We start from the raw sequence: 17,177 nt of genomic DNA, 5'->3' as shown, positions 1-17,177 counted from the left end.
TTTTTTTCTTTAATATAAGAAAAAAAAGAACAAATACTAGAGCAGCTTGTCACAACATCCCAGATACTGTTCATGTAAATTGAGGAGTCCTCAATACAAAAATTATCTAAAGTGAAACCAATACTTTGTACGAAGAATCCCTTTCTCGATGTTTTGCGCTTACAATTAACACCCGTATTTAATCAAAATATATTCCTAATTTGTATAAGTAAATAAAGTACAACATGGATGTAAACACTATCAATATAGGGTGGTGTTAAGTAGGTGCAGCAAACCCCATTTCCCAACATACATTCAAAAGGGTTTGACACAACACATCATCTCTTTTCCCAACAGAACAACCATTTATCCTTAAATGTTAAAAATCAACTGGCTGTAAAGTTTGGTAGCAGCTCATCAACCCCACACGTATTGCATTCCATTAAGGAACATAAAAAGCAGTCAGCAACTAGAAATGTTGCCTTTTGCGCCAGTATGTTGTAGCAGTCAACCATCTTTAATGTAAGGTGCCAACCTCACAAGCTGCTGCGAAACAGTTGTTTTACACCACATCTACTTGTTCAAATGTGTCAAATGATACATCTTTTTTGATGAAAATATGTTGGCAAACAGGCTGTGTTGCACCGAATAACACCTAACAAACTACATTGATAGTCTTTTTATAAATGCAGTACTTTATTCAGATAAAAAATAAAATATATTAAATCTGGCTACCTATTTAAAGAGCAAAACGATGAGATAACGGATTGATCTAACAAAAAAGGAATGGATCCAATTTAAATTAGATTTGTTTTGTGGACCAATTTAGCCTTGTACAGACACAGTAACTGGAATAAACAGCCTCTTCACTCTACCGTTTTAAAATGTCTTTCGGCTATTCCAACGCGAGGCATTCTTAGCCTTCGAGCTTCCTCTCCTCATGCTTTTTACTCGCCTTTTCTCCACCACCCCCTTCCTCTCGTCATTTGGCATCATTTTGGACCGTTTTCTCACCCAATGCTTCCTTGTGGCACATACTTGTCATAAACAACTATAATATTTATGAAATCTGTTAAATCGCTCACTTTCTTAGCCTCAAACTCTTATCCTCATTCTTCTCCATTCTTGTATTTACTACTGCTCTAATTTACCTACTGGCCTTCCAGATTATGCTCTAGCTGCTCTCCAATCTGGCTTCAATGAGCCCACTCTATCTCTCTCACCATTAGATCGATTGCCTTCACTTGCTTCCTTTCCCTTCATGCATGGAGTCCGATTTTTACATGCCCCCATCAAATGTGTGTGTAGACTTGCTCTGCCAGACCTTTCTCTTGTTACTTTACATATTCCTTCATGTCCCCTTCGTTCCTCTTCTCAACTTTGATTAGTCTCTCCCTGTCCTCGTATTTCTGCCATATTCCCACTCCCAGCCCCCTTTCTCTCCTCCTGGCAGGTGTAGCTCCTTCGCGTATTTTTACAGTTTCCCAAATTCTCTAACTGCACGGTGGCTTTATAATCACCACTTCAGTGAGAGCATTTTCAATAAGACATATCCGTCTTCATTGGTCAAAATTGTTCCTCTAGAATGTCACCTCAACAGGAGTATTGCTGGGCACTGCCAAACTGTACTCAACAAAAAAGCGAACATTGGAACTTTTTAAAATTAAACCTGCTTGATGCCCTGCAACACTAAAATATCCAAATTCGAATTGGTGTTTCATAGTTGATATTCTTTGTTCTAGAATTGCTGCATTTTTAAACATTGTGTTTGATTTTTCTGACTCCAAGTTAGGTCATACTTCTTTCACTGGTCTACAGCCAAGGATGATTGTGTTTTTGTACTATGAATTTGATTTACTTGAAGCCTTGGTCAGCACATGCACGGTCCATTCTTGACAATGTATCTCCAAGACAATCATCAGTTGTCTATTCGATGTATCACAGGTTTAATAAAGCTTTGCGATTGATTTTTCTTCTCCATATATATTTTTCTTCTCTATCAGTAGAGCGAGATCAATATATAGAAGCAGTCAGTGCTTACCTGGGTCTGTCTAAGAAGCATTGCTTGGTTGGTTAGCAATTGTTTGATTTCATATCTTAGTAATTCTTTGATAGAGGTACCCTAAGAGTGAAACAGCTTTAACGGTCCATTGTCTTTGTCAAAGGTTTTGATGCATTCACGTTTTTGGGCAGAAGCACGCTTTCCTTTTGTGGAGACCAGAACCCATAATGAGCAAGGAAGAGGAGGGTGAGATCTTCAGGTCTGAGGGGGATGATGCGGTGGAGGTCATGGAGGAGGGTGGTGAACCCGTTTTGATTGTGGTGGCAGAGCATGGCAGGCACAGTGTCAACAGCAGGTTGTGGAGGGGGAGTATCAATGAGAGTAATCTCAGCACAGAAGAGGCATGGCCATCAGGGAAGGGCACGGTGGAACAAGAGGATACAGGACCGATGAAGGAGGGCTTCCCAGCGGAGAAGGCATAGCCAGCGGATGACTGCTTCCCAGACGAGAAGTAGTAATTGATGGAGGTAACTGGGCAGGATGTTCTGGCATTCCTCAGATTGGGAGGTGGCATTGCTGCAGGGGCACTGGAAGAGTACTGTCACAATGTCATTGACTGGGGTCACCATAGCCATGCTGAGGTGATGTGGAATCATAACAGAGAGGGGGTCTGGATGAGATTGGTGCAGATGAGTATGAGGTGGGGGAAGAAACCCAATAGGCAGTTGCTCATGAAAAGAGGTGGATGTTCACAATTTTTGTACCGTTGAAAAGCGGGCAAGGCATGCACAGGAGTTCTTGGGAAAAATTAGAAGGGAGAGGTATTAGATCCATGAAATAGAAATATATGGAACTATCCTCAGAGGGAGGCACTATATGTGTCTCACACTTTCTCCACTGAGTCAGAGGGGGTGTTCGGACACCATGCCCATTTAATCCTTGCTTGGCCTCTTTGCTGTGATTAGAAACGGGGGCCAATGTTGTTCCCATTATGCTAATTGTGCTGTTTTGTGGCAAAATGACAAGGCATGCTCTCCTGGCTTCTGATGGTGACAACACTCTCCCCCTGGTTTCCGATGGTGACCCGACATGCTCCCCTGGCTTCTGATGGTGATCCCATCCCAGCCACCTTCAAACTGTCCCAGTAAAGGTAGAAACCATTTTATCCTATGCTGAAAACTAGAGCAGTTTGGTTGGACAAAAATAGCAAGCTAAAAGGACCTCTCTAAGAAATACAATGTACATATGTATAAGTCTTTCCAATCCAATCAATGTCCCTAAATGGGGAAATAAGGTTTGATGTTCCCCACAACACTGAAATTGTTATCTTCAATCAAGAAAAACCATGAATACGCTGGTTGTGTGCAATTTCCCCCCCCCCCTGCTATGCCTAGTGCTCCCTCACCCTAGAATCACATTGTTGCCTGCGCCTCTGGGTATATACTGTGCCAATTGCATGCACTTCGGCAGTAAAACCTACATGTCCGATTTCAATTTCACTGCCAAACTACATGCACTTTAGGAAGACTAGCACTGTGCAATTTGGCAAAGAGAGAAGTAGACAAAACTCCTGCCAACCCATGGATGGTGTTGTGCCGCATATGCAGGGCATCCTTGTTTCGGGTGGGGTATTTTAGTAACAGATATGAGAGCTAGTTTCTAACAGAACAAGCACACACAAAAAGTGTTGAAAATTTTATTTTAAGACAATAGGTAGAGTATGTAAAAGAAATGTTTTGAGCAGTTGAAATGATGTACTTCACATGTGGACTGACAATATTTTAACATGCTTTAAATTTACGTACATATGGAACAATACATTACAAAGAGCGCTGCCCTCTAAAACACAACCAATGCCCTGAAAACAGAAGCATGCAATTGGGCGGCATACTGAAAGTTACTGCTGTACCTAAGACTGGCCGTGTTTAGGTCGCTGGAGCACTACAAAAATACCAACTTTATCTATTGTGAAAATGTAAGTATTTGTAACAATCCCGAACTACCTGATCGCTGATGTGGCAAAGACTTGTCCATTGGAGCCAACGCAGAGGACAATCACTGAGGCAACGACGACAATTAAATCTGCAAAACATCAAGTATGAGGTTAAAGAATATGTGGACCCCAATAAGTTACTTAAATTACAGAGATTAATTTGTCCAAAACATTTTTCTGACCCTCAGTGGTGTTATTCAGTGACATTCAAAGTCCAACATTTCCTTAAAACAAAATGTTAAAATGAACACTTAACTCTGACGCAGGCCACTAATCAACAGAGCTGGCACACATAGGCAGGTCTCAGAGACCACAGCCCCTGATTAAGACCTGAAAAAGTTTGGTATTATTTTTGGTGGTGAAAGTCTTACCTGCCTCCACCAGATGTGTAACAGCAGTAGGTGATGACTCAGCTATGCTATCAGGCTACAGTTACTGTATTCAACACCAAATTAACACATGCATCAGGGACCATATTACCAATCGTTGCTGACCAGTCTGCAATTCCTTGCCGGAAGTAGCACACCGCCACCACTGGGGGTAGAGTAACTTAACTTCCTAAGAAAAGGCAAGTAATCGGATAATTCATACTGTCCTCAATAGGCCTAAAAATGTGATGGCTCATCGCTATTCTATGTAGGAGTATGGGCTCTGAATTTTAACATTTAGGCTCAGTATTGTAGCGTTCACATTTTAGCGTGGGCTAGAACCTCAACTAGGGCCTAGGGTGTGAAACTCAGTACTGGGCTCAAGAGTGTGAGTCTCAGGCAGAATTAAATAGATGCCAATTCACAGGGATTAATCATTTTTCTTCATGATTCTGTTTCAAATGCACTGAGCTGCACTGAATATAATACTAAAATAATCTAACCTACTAATTAACCCAACCCCAATTAACATGTAACTGAATTCCATAATAACATTTAGTGCAAATTAATCCATGATGAAATAAGCTGAATGCAGAAAGATGAAAATGCATGATGCTCTGAAAATGAGAAGAAAAATTGACTTTAGATGTGCAGGCTGGATTTGCGCTGTGTCGTAGCTGAAAAATATGAGCACCGTTCTGCTAAAACATAGCTTTGTTTTGGAGCAGGAAGCGCAAGAGAAAAATGAAACATTTTTCTCTACAGCAATGCAGTAGTACAATGAGGAAAGCACACAGAGGCAGATCATGTGATTTTTAGTGGGATGATTTGGTCATGGGGAGGTGTTTTTCGAGATTGACAAAGGGGTTTGATAAAAAGGGTTTTGAGACAGAGTACGATTCATTCCTCTTCAGGCACTAGCAGAAGGAGAAGAGGGCTGGCTGGGCAGACGGAGTTCAGTGCTGGCAAGATGACTGATGCTGGAGCTGTCCTTATCTGGGTTGAACCTGTGCGGAGCAGGCAGAAAGACTGGAGAAGATTTCCCTGCCAAACTGAGTCAGGAATACCATCAACAAATCTAGGTGAATATGAGGTTAAGTGAGGGGGTGGTGATGTGAATGATACCAGGTAGCCTAGGTTAAGTAGTTCACTTCACTTTAGATGCTGTATTAGAAATTCTATTTTTAACGTGCATGTAATACTGAGATACTATTTTTAACGTGCATGTAATACTGAGATTCTATTTTTAACGTGCATGTAATACTGTGTTTTTATTTGTCAAAGTCTTACTGTTTTTTTTTTAAAAAAGTATATTTGTCTTGTCACGTCTCACGAGGCCAAGGACAATTGGGAGGCCTTTGCGCAGATAAAGCACTGAAATCTATTGCAAGAAGAAATGTACTTGCACTGTGAAGTACAATGTGGGCATAAGTGTCATTTTGTGCAAATTGCATAATTTTATTTTATGATAAAAAAAGATTCAAAAAGTAATTTAGTCTCATTATATATTGATTCCGCATTCAGTCCCTTTCATTTGACATGCCTAGGGAGACAAATGTGTGGTAAGAAATATCTGAAAGTAAAGTAGCCGCAGTGAGCTCTTTATCTAGAGCGATTCAATGAATGTGCAGTATTTCAATTGCATGCTTTACATTTGTTTAAACTCAGCCAAAAGGTTGTAGTGTGCCATCTATCCAGAGTGTATCAAGTCCAGTATTTTGTTTGCTGTTAGTGACCCTGGTAAAAATAATGATTAGGCAGCATTCTGAAATCAGTCTCACCACTATAAAAAATAACACCAAATACCACCATAAAATAAATACCACAAAGTAATAGATGTAACCCCAAACTGTATCTAACATCTAGACTGCAATCCCTCAGGTGTATAATTGTCAATATTGCCTCTACATTGACCTGAACAGAGTCCTCTTTGCTTCACTTGGCTGCCTGGCATGCCTGCCCAAGTCATGAGCGTTTCCGCCCTTTGCTTTTGTGAGGTTTTTACTTGACACTGTTGCTGTGAATTACTGATTTGTTGCTCCATCTTCCAGGTTTTCAGTTCATATACTATCCTTATGTTCACTGTAGTATTTTTTATATAGTTTACTGGAAATAAACATCTTAAAAATTAGTTTGGCAACAACAAAAACTGCAATGACTTTCCCTTACATAAATGATAATTTAGTAACATTGTGTACACCTGAAGGTAACAAAATAAATCTGCATTATAGAAGGCACAGATAACTACTTACAATGTGACTGCGTCAATGCTGTATTTGAAAAAGTTCATAACTTTTAATCGACTTTCAATAAAGTGCCGTGGGTGCATCAAAATATGTCTGCAATATCTAGCTGTAACATTTCTTTTGTTTTGCTGTAGTCACCCTTAGTGGGACGGGTATGCCAAGACATGGGCCCCATCCCTACTGGGCCTACAGACCCAATCTACCCCTCACTGATGAGGTCCAATAAGGCGGAAACATGTCTGGGGATGCTGGTGGTCTTGTGCAGAGGGGATATGACCAAGCCATTCGGGCTGGACTGCCCCTTCTGGGGTGGGACCAAGCCCGATTTCCATGTTATCTGTCCCCTTTTTGTAATGGCTTATCAGGCAAACAATGGTCGGGAGGGTTGCCCAGAGCAATGCCAGAGATCAAGAGTCATTCTAAACCTTCCAGCCATCACATCTTTTGTTTTGCTGTAATATCTAGCTGACCTGGGACCAGATTACAGAGACATATCAAGGGTGTGACTGATGCAAGTGGAATTTTGAACATTATTAGCACTAGGACTAAGTTTTCCCTAGTGTAGAAAACATGGGGACAAATTAGAAAACCATGGTAAGTGCCATTTTGCCACCAGGGCAACATTGCCCTAGTGTAAAAAATATACATTCAAGGCATTTTTGCACCAGGGCAAATGTTGCCCTAGTACTAATACCATTCCACATTAGCACTAGAGCAAACTTTGCCCTGGTGAAAAAATGCATTGGAAGAATAGCTTTTTGGTCAAGGACAAACTTTACACTAGTGCTAATACCATGCAAAATGTCACTTGTCATGGTGCAAAGGTTTTCTAATATGGCGCCAATATATTTTACACCAGGGTAAATTTAGCCATGGCGGATAATCAAACAACTTCAACTTTTTTGTCTTTTAGCTATTTGGCTAGCATGCAGACCTGCATACGCTCTAGAATTGTCCCAGCATTTCTGGAAATTCTTGCCATTTTCTGGGTCCCTTAATCAATCCTATGGATTACTCACTAAAACAAAAGTCTCCTCCCAGGTGGCCAGGGAAAGGCAGACGCTTCCTGATCCTGAGCTTGAGGGTGGTGTTCTGCGGGAGGATCACCTGGGAGGAGACAAAATGTAGGGTAGTGGGGGTGATCCTGTGGGATGAAACACAGTATTTATCCTTGAAAGAGAAGAACCTTTTAAAGGTGCCAAGACATGTAATAGCTTATTGTCGTTATGATGTATCTGAATCAGATAGTAAACCTGTGGATGTGGGTAAAGCTGATGGGACACCTTTAAATACTACTAGGAAAGACAAACCAATTAAAACCTCCAAGGTTGAAAATCCCCTTTACTCCCAAAGGTACGGGAAAAGGAAACCTATTAATAAAGGCTTCAACACATTTCCTTCCTATTTTCAAAACCCCCTAATGATTCTTCTTTAAATGCATTTAAGAACAATAGATGGGCAAAAGTGCCAGAGACGAGTATGATAATCATTTTTGCATAGACTTGAATAGCCTGGCACTTAAGGGGTTAAAGATAAGATGCTTACAAGATACAAGTCCCATAATCCTCTAAATACTGGGACAAGGAAGAGAGCCGAAGGTAAATGCTGTAGTAGTAATCAGCCCGTTAAACCCAATAACCCATGCCTGAGGGAGGCTTAAAAGGCCCCCTCAGGAGCAGTGCTGTAACACTATGGGTGTTGCTTATTAGGCCTAAACAAGGTCAAAAATGCATTCCTACCGTGAATTCTAATACATGGTACCACACTATCACGGTCTATGGAGAAGTGATTCTGCTAGACATATTATATATGTGTGCTCAGTACATCATATACACACAGCAGCAAATGTCAGCGTGCCATCCCTAACATTGAGTGTACCACCACTGATTGACAAACATAGGCAAGAGCTAAACTAAATCCCATTCCTACAATCACACTTTAAAAATTCAGTCCAAGTGTTTTAGTGATAGCTCAAAAAGGGAGTCAAGTCCCCTCCGACACAAATCACGTCCTGATGAAGATGACCTAAACAACTATGGTTATGAAACCGGTCGACTGATATAGCATGAGCTGGACTCATGCATTTTTAAGATCTATGTACAAAGCTACTTGACATAGACTGAACCACAATCAATTAGACCTGAGACAAGTACCAGGTCTCCTATAGACTTCGTCTGTGAAATGTTATGTGTTTTAAAAGGACCTCAGAGTTAAGGTGCCTTATCTGTGTTGTATTGTATCAGTGATTCTTCTAGTAGCTGGCACCACATTGGCCAATAAAGTATAACACAATGCTGTGCACAGATAGCTCTAGAAAAATCTAGTACTGGGCATTGTCTAATGTAGAATGCCCACTTTTTCAGCTATCACTAAAACACTTGAACTGAATTTTTAAAGTGTTATTGTAGGGACGGGATTTAGTTTAGCTCTTTCCTATGTTGGTCAATCAGTGGTGGTACACCCAATGTTAGAGATGGCACGCTGAAATTTGCTGCTATGTGTATATGATGTACTGAGCACACATATTAAATATGTCCAGCAGAATCACCCCTCAGGAGCAGGCCATTAGATGAAGATGGAGATGGAACTGTGAACTCAGTGGTTGCAGAAGTAGCAGCAGAACATGGTGTAGGCAATCCAGACAGAAGTAGGTGAAAAGAAGGGATGCCGGGATTTTATCCAAGCAGAATCCAGCTGCCTGTCCTGAGAGGTTCCTGAAGTGCAGAGGTTGCACAGCAGAAGGTGTGAAGGAAGACTGTTTTTCCCCATGTGAACTTAATTGCAGAGATTTCAAAGCCAGAAGTGTGCTGGGGACTGTAGCCAGGTGTTGGTATGCAGCTGAAGGTCCCAGGAGTGAGAGAAGCTCTGTGACTGTGTTGCAGTTTTGTGGACGCCTTCCCATAAGAAGGTGTGTGTTAAAACAGTCTTAAACAGTCCAGGTCCTGCAAACTGCAAAGGGAGCCACACAAAAGCTATAGTGTGTGACCGAGCATTCTGAACCTTTGCGCAAACAAAGGCATGTAACTGTACCCAGTCAAAATCACTTGCGTGCGAGTGAAAGCAGTCAAACACTGACCGTTGATTGTCAGACAATGGAAAGTTATAAAAGTAGCACTTGCGCATGAGTTAACTCTTCCTATAGCATTGGCTTAACAGTGAAACCATGTTAATTGAATCTTAAACTTTTGAAAACCGATGACAGACTGAACGCGTTGCTTAAAAAGTACTTCTGAGGAAATGGTTATCCGAATTGTGAAGTGCTTGAAGTTGATGTATCACTGAATTTTAAGTGACTTAAAATTGAATTATGAGCCAACAGTGGAACAAGCGTCACCCTAAGCCAATAGCGGAACGCAAATTGCCTAATCCAAGAGAAAAACAACCACTTTCCCAAAGTTAAGAATGGTGTTACCTTATAGCTAAAGGAATACCAGCATTTCCCAAGCCAAGAGTTGTGCAAGTTCTGTCCTCAGCCAAAAGAGACTAACACCAGGCATGTAAGTAACCTACTTTGGGGAACACAGAGCACGAGGGCGAATGCAAGGTTGTGAAAAGGTGAAGCCTGCAGATTGTAAGTGTTCCCTAAATATTCATATAGCTCACATTACCAAAGCCATAAGGAAGAGAAGCAGAACCACATCCTTAAGGGCAATAGTGTTTGTTGATGTGGCAGAAAGACAAAAGTGGCAAAGAGGCTGCACTTCCAAAAGTTGAATGTTCAGAGGAAGAGTGCCTCGCCTACCTGGTGGGGTTGAGATGCTCTAATGTAAAAATTGTCTTTTTGAGAAGCTGATAAAGGTCCCAAAGTTGCAAACTGTTGAAACTGTCATAACACTTTTGTTGTCAGATTTGAAAACTTCAAAAGCCCAATTAAATGCAGAACCCTATGGGGCAGGAGAGTAGACCTGCATGGTAAATCCTTGCAGAAGTTAACCTGGCATGAGAGGGGCACAGGTAGAAGCAGTGGGTCTGTGAAGTCATCCCAACAAAGTGATTTCTAATGTTTTAAAGAATCTTAAGAAGTGCTGTCAAGAAGCTGTGGTTCTTTTACCTTGCCAGAAGCTGTGTTACATTGACATGGAACTGTACTTCTTTTCTGACATTTATAAGTTGTGGCAAATCATTGTGAACCAGAACATCATTGATGCTGTTTGATGAAGTGGAAACCATTACCTAAAGAAGGAGAGGAAGTTGCTCTGTTGGTTAAACTTTGTTGAAACTGAACTTCCTTTTGACAAAGTGAAGGAGACGAGAACTGAAATAAGAAAACTGTGTTACAACCCTGGATTTCCTTGTTTCTTTTTGTTGAACTTTGGAACTAAACCCTAACTTAAAACCTGGGGAAGGGGAGTTCACCCAGGCTACAAAGCGAGTCTGAATATTGAAATTATGTTAAGAATGTGTTAAGAATTGTTGTGAATTGCCATATATTTTTCCTGCGTATTTCATGTTTAAGTGTGAGGGCCAGGTATCCTGTGTTAGAGTGTTTTCCTTTAATTTTGATAGGCAGGGAATTCCTCATCAGGTTAAGGATAGTGAAGTGTTTGTTAAAACCTAAACTTTAACAAAATGGCACACTATGAGAAATCATCAAAAAGTTATCCACCTCACATTTCTGACTCCTCACAGTCCCTAGGTGAAAGGAAAAAACTTCCTGAATGGAAAGCTGCCTTTGCTACCCCTCTTCATAGCCCTTCGTTAGATATGGCCCCCAGCCTGTGCCGTACCTTGTGATGGGGAGAAGAAACTCGGGGTGGAGCACTTGGTGGAGTGGGGGACTGGTGGGGTTGTGGACAGCGACACTGCAGCTGCAAATAGACTGGGCAACGTGTAAGTTGTGGCCATTTAGGATTGGGGTCAGGCAAGCCAACCGCTGAAAGAACTGTGTCTGAGCATAATATGACAGTCACTTTAATGTTTTCGATATTTCAAGCACCCCGTCAGTCATGGAAACAGGACTTCAGAGGTTCTGTTGCAAGGATGCAAGAACCTAGTCAAGTCCTTTTTTGCACCAGATAAAGTATAGTACACAAAAGAAATCCATTCCTGCTTACTAATGAGGGGGCTGGGTCAGTTTTACAAAGTTATTGTTTTCCATTTTTTCTTCAGCCGTTTAGCAAAACTTCTCACTTCGCTGTGTAAATGTTTTATCCTTCAATAAAATATTAACGGGTCTAAGGAGAGAATCCCCTTTCTTTCCAGGTCAACACACATACCCTCATTTCAATTATACCAGGTGTAGAGTAACCCATAGACGTTCACAACAGAAAATATACAACCCACTAGGGAAAAATGCCCAGCAAATCTCTTGCAAGGAGAACAAGTTTTATTCTCACCAAAAGATAAGTACGTTCCAACAAAGAACTCTGCTACCACAGAACGCTCTGACAAAATCGGCATAAGCAATATTTTTTAAAGGTACAAAGCATCACAACTGATGTACATCACATAGGTTACAAATCCAGATAGCTGGTTGGTTTGACCCTATACATAGGGGGCCTGCTCTATAGGGATGCTAGGTCATTGGTCCCAGCTCCGTCTTATTCCACGTGGGCTTCTTCTCGGTACATCATCAAGCTTGAAGCTCCTAATTGGCAAATACTGACACAATCGGTGCATCTTTTATCAGCGTCGGGGCCTGTCCCGATCTCCTGGGATTTTGACATCCCTGCAGCTGCCTACGGTTATGAACTGGCTGAACATGCACACAATCATTTCGATGTTTTGGCTTTCCCTTGATGCCCTTGCTGCAGCACGGTGATTGTCCTAGATTTCAAAATGGCTGATGATTTCTAAAAAATGTTTTTTCTCTACTTTATTTATTTGTTGTTCATTTGTTAGGCGCTTAAACAGTAAGTCAATTCTGCTTCAAATCGCCCACAGTGTAACAGGAAGGGAACATCGTATTGATAAACAATGAATACAGTAGAAGATAAAAGACAAACCTACTATGCCTTGTGAATATTCAGAATGTGCAAGTGCAGCGAGAAGAGGGGAAGTGGTAGTGGGGGTAGGTGCTGGATTGTCCGTGCTCGTGGATGAGCAGAAGATGAAGTGCATAGATAAGTGCTATGCAGCATGGAGCCACGTTTGGTAGATAGTCCAGGTCTACAGAATGAAGGCCGGTGGGTGCCGACGCAAGTGCTGCGAGGTAGGCAGAGGCTGGGGTGATTGGGTGTGGGAAGCCAGGACACTGAGGATACATAAGGGTCCTACTCACCAATCACAGCGACTGAGATTAGCTGAGGATCTAATTTGACATGTTTATTTATATAGCACCTATACACAATGTGTTTCAAAGCGCTTCAAGGCAAAGGAGGGAACAAGGGAAAATACAAAGGCATTCTTACAGGCCACGAACAGTAAGGATGCGAAATTAACTATAGTACTCGGTCTGACGACATTTCAGATAGTGCAAGTGCTAAGACATAGATAAGGAAGGGAGGGAGGGGGAGAGTGGGAAGGAAATGGCTACAGACAGGCGACTACCGTACTAGGCCTGAAAACATTTCTGGTACAGCTGGAGAAAAAAAAGGAGAGCGGTGCAAAAAGGGAGGGGAGGAACAAGACAAGCAACTATCGTACTAGGCCTGACGACATTTCAGATAGTGATGGAGAGGGTAGGGGGGGGGGCAAGTAAGGGATGGGGGGAGGAGACAGATGAGGTTGCTATCATACTAGGTCTAGGGACAATTCTGATAGAGTAAATGCATAGAACAAAGTAAGGGGACGAGATAGGAAAAGGGAGAGCGGGAGTGGAGGAGAGAACAGAGAGTAAGCTGTCAAAAAGAGTGGAGTAGCAAGAGGGGAGAGCGAATACTATTGCAGAAGTCAGTAGTAACACATAATATTGCAAGCATGGATACAAAAGGAGGATGCAACAGCATGATTCAGAGCCACCATGAGTACCAGATGCAAAGGAAGTCCAGCATGAGAGTTGAGAATGGGAGATGCACCGTGAAACAAAGTAGTCTGTAAAAGTCAAGTCCAGCATTGGCCACAAGACGGTGATGGTCAAACCAGAATGTATCAGGACAGACTCCTGCAGAAGTAGGCTGGAGTGTAACAGGGTAGAAGAATCAAGCAAAACAGGAAACACCTGTATGTGCGAAGGGTGGGGGGGGCACAAGGGAACATCACGGGGGGGGGGACCAGAGGGGGTGGGGATGGCCTGTGGGGGCAGAGGGAGTACAAACATTTTGGTGCCAGTTTACCTGCTCTCTGAGCAGGGGTCCGGGCCCTGGGCCCTCCTGGTCTGAACAGGTCCAAACAGGAATTGCCCTTTTCTTCGTCTGCCCTTCACTTCGGACGCCCGGGCGAGAGACGCAGTTGATCTAAGAGTTAAGAGCAGGAAGGAAGAGGCAGTGCTAAGAAGGTGGGTGGTGCTTAGGCCAGGTGACCTAGATCCACTTGCATCTGCTCCCCATCTGTGGAAGAAGGGAAGGAGTAGGTGAAGAAGAAAGTCTTGAGGAGCCTCTGGAATTTGAGGAAGTCCTGCTCAAGGCGAAGAGGAAGGGGTAGGCTGTTCCATAAAAGGGAGCCAGCTGAAGAAAGTGATCAGCCTCCGGCCCTCTGTTTAGCGAAATGCGTTACACACAGAATTGGTGCCACAGGAATGTAGAGGTCTAGAGGGAGAGTATTTAGTGAGAGAAAGCTGCAGATAGCGTGGTCCCAGGCCCCAGACAGCCTTGAGGGATTTGAATTTAATCTGCGCAGCAACCAGGAGCCAGTGAAGGGTTTTTAGGGCAGGAGAGATGCGGTCCCTGGGTTTAAGGCCAAGGATAAGTCTTGCTGCCCTATTCTGTATTAGCTGCAGGGATCGTAGCGTGGTAGAAGGTAGATTTAGGAGAATGCTATTGCAGTAGTCAAGCCTAGAGAGAACCAGGGCTCGGTTAACATTGAGCTTCTAGGGGAAAGTGAGAAAAGGGAGACTTCTTTGGAAAAGGAAGAGTTGAAAGCGGGACTTCTTGGCAATGTCTGTGTCCTGAATTTGTGGCATTAAGGTAGAGATCTTTGGAGGTGCACCAGGACTGGAGGGCAGACAGGCAGTCGGGATGATGGAGGATGCAGGGGGGTCAACAGGAAGTTTGAAAAAGGGTTGTGTGTCATCTGTGTAGCACTGGAAGTTGTCAAAGGAGGAGGAACAATGAGGAATGCCAGCTGAGCAAGGTAAGTGTTGAAGAGCCAGGGGGAGAGGTTTGATCCCTGGGGGACACCACAGATGAAGAAGGAAGTAGGTGAGGAGAAGATGCCCAAAATTGCTTGGGATGAATGGTCAGTTAGGAAAGAGGTCAGCCAGTCCAGTGCGGTCATGCTTGCCAGGCGGTTAACTTCCTCTGTTTCTGTGCATCCTCCTGGAAAAGGAAAGCTGCTCACTGCAGGCAGTATTCAGCAACCAGAATGGCTGCCAGACCATTTTATTCACGGAACAGAATCACTGATGGATTCTCATGGAGACGGCGCTAGTCTATCACATGGTTGGGGGCGTGGCTATCTCTATTTAAACACTGTGGGTGTGTCAGCCAGGTGCTTCCGATTAGTGGTTTTACGTCTGAAGCTAGGTTTCTCGCTTGAGTTTAAGCATCTACTTCTGAAGCCGTTCCTTTCGGCTTTCTACTTTTCCATACGAGTTTAGCTACTTTTTCTTGCCGGTAACCGCTTCCTATTGCACGTGGTCACTCGGCGTCTCTTATTCAGCTGTCTGCCGCCTGTGGCGGTTCCCATACTACACCTAGACTTCTGCCAGAGCACGCAGCACCAGTTCAAGCATTCTCCGCTACGCAGCTTACCTTCTGTGGCTCTCCGGAGAAAAAACAGTCACAGCTGCTAATTCATCCACACAGAGCACGCAGCTCCTTTTTCAGCGTTATCTGAACAACGTGGCTCTCCATTCCAGCCGCAGCTGCCAATTCAAACCCACACGGAGCTCACGGGACCTTTACAGCACAAGGCGATTGCTCCAGCACTCTTCTCGCAGCTGCATTCACTCAGCATTTCATGCGGCTGACTGTTTTTTCTTGCTGCTTCGGCGGCACAACGTTTGTACAGCAAGTATTTCCTTTCAATAACTTCCAGTTCTACTCCACGAATATTTTTCCGTTCTTTTGTACTTTTCAACCCTATGCTGCTATCATCCTGTTACTGGATATTTCCTTAATTAGAACACTTGAAACAATTGGAATTCACTAATTGAATGTGCACTGGACTCAGACGCTTTGCTGCCTTTAAGTTCACCAGCCTGACACTAGTGCGTCCCTCGTGCCATTCGGGTTAGTTCCTAACTAACAATTCCCCTTTTCCTCATTTTTCCTTTTGACTCTTCAGTTCTCCAGGACTGTTACTCACCGCTCTGTAAACAGGTCAGGACGATAGATAGATGACCTTGGAGACTATATGTACACAGGAATCGATATTCAGCCTCCAATTCCAGCTCCCCTGAGTACGAGACTCAGGCTTCCTCAAAGAGGGGCCCTTCTTTACAACGTACCTCTCTGCTGTTTCTCTTGGAACAGGCAGAGGTGTCAGTTGAATAAAAGAGTGGGGAGAAACACACCACCAATACCAATGCTGCAAAGGAATACAAATATATTAAACAGTGCTGAGAGAAAACAATTAAACAATCAAGCACAGTATTGGACAGGAAATACCTAGAGGCAGGGATTGGAGTGGAACTTTCCCCGGGATGGATCTATAAGAATTAAACCCAAATGAGTAAATTAATCTAATGGATTCTTCCTATAGAGAGTTTTTAGCCAAAACAACAGACCTGAATTGTGGGACTCTCAAGGGTTAACGATTTCCAGGAGTGAAGACAACGACAGTAAAAAATAATAAACAGGTAAGTTAGTACAGGGAAGTAAACCCGGGCGGCACGAGGGTCGCGCTAGAGCCGGGTTGGTGCAGGATCAGGAGAGCGTCAATATGCACTTTGAAAATAAGTTTGTCGAGTGTTGTAGTTCAATGAATGTCCCAAAATCCAGTAGAGAGGAATGCCAACAGAGCAGTAGGTAAATGAGGTACAATAGTCAAAGATGGCGCTGGCAGAAATAGCAGAAAACAAGCACAGTTGGTTACCTGAAACACATGCTTCCCAGACGAGGGTTGGAGTTACTGAGGTGTTCCGAGTAATCGTTGAAGAATGAGTTGCAAAGACAGCAGGAGCAGGGAAGGACAATCCAAATAAAATTCCGCGTCGAATACAAGAAGATCACGACAAAAATAAGGACGGAGAGAAGGCAGTCCAGGGGCAGTCCGGGTCGATACCGTAGCGGTCTATAAGTGCCAATGGAATAGAAGACGTAACAATCCAAAAGTTCGAGCGTGGGTCGGAACCAGGAGATCAAGTTAGGATATTGTGACAAGATTTCACGAAGGAAAACGGACGAACCGCAAATAGTAAGAAACACTAATTAGCAGCAACAAGCCCTCTGGAAGACGGCAGTTTTAAACCCGTAATGGGGGCGTGCCTTGTCTTACGTCCTTCACGTATGAGACGTGTCAGCTGACACGGGTTCAGTCGTAGCTTGTACAGGCGCCATGGCAACCTGTATCTGCTCCACAAAAGGAGCCTATGAATGGGACGTGCTCCG

At 43.2% G+C, this 17,177-nt stretch overlaps 1 protein-coding gene across 1 annotated transcript in view; it reads right to left on the bottom strand.

Moving 5' to 3' along the window:
* Positions 1 to 17,177, bottom strand: part of KCNQ1 (potassium voltage-gated channel subfamily Q member 1) — a 1,232,969-nt gene that overhangs the window by 488,111 nt on the left and 727,681 nt on the right. The window contains exon 4 of the mRNA XM_069624134.1: positions 3,985 to 4,063. Within this exon, the coding sequence (XP_069480235.1) occupies positions 3,985 to 4,063 (79 nt within the window). The remainder of the gene's footprint in view (positions 1 to 3,984; positions 4,064 to 17,177) is intronic.

Source organism: Ambystoma mexicanum, chromosome 11, assembly GCF_040938575.1.
Source record: "Ambystoma mexicanum isolate Mex_15411 chromosome 11, UKY_AmexF1_1, whole genome shotgun sequence".
NCBI classification, from domain to species: domain Eukaryota; kingdom Metazoa; phylum Chordata; class Amphibia; order Caudata; family Ambystomatidae; genus Ambystoma; species Ambystoma mexicanum.
The sequence above is the reverse complement of the archived record's forward strand: the minus strand, read 5'-3'. Positions and strand labels throughout refer to the sequence as shown.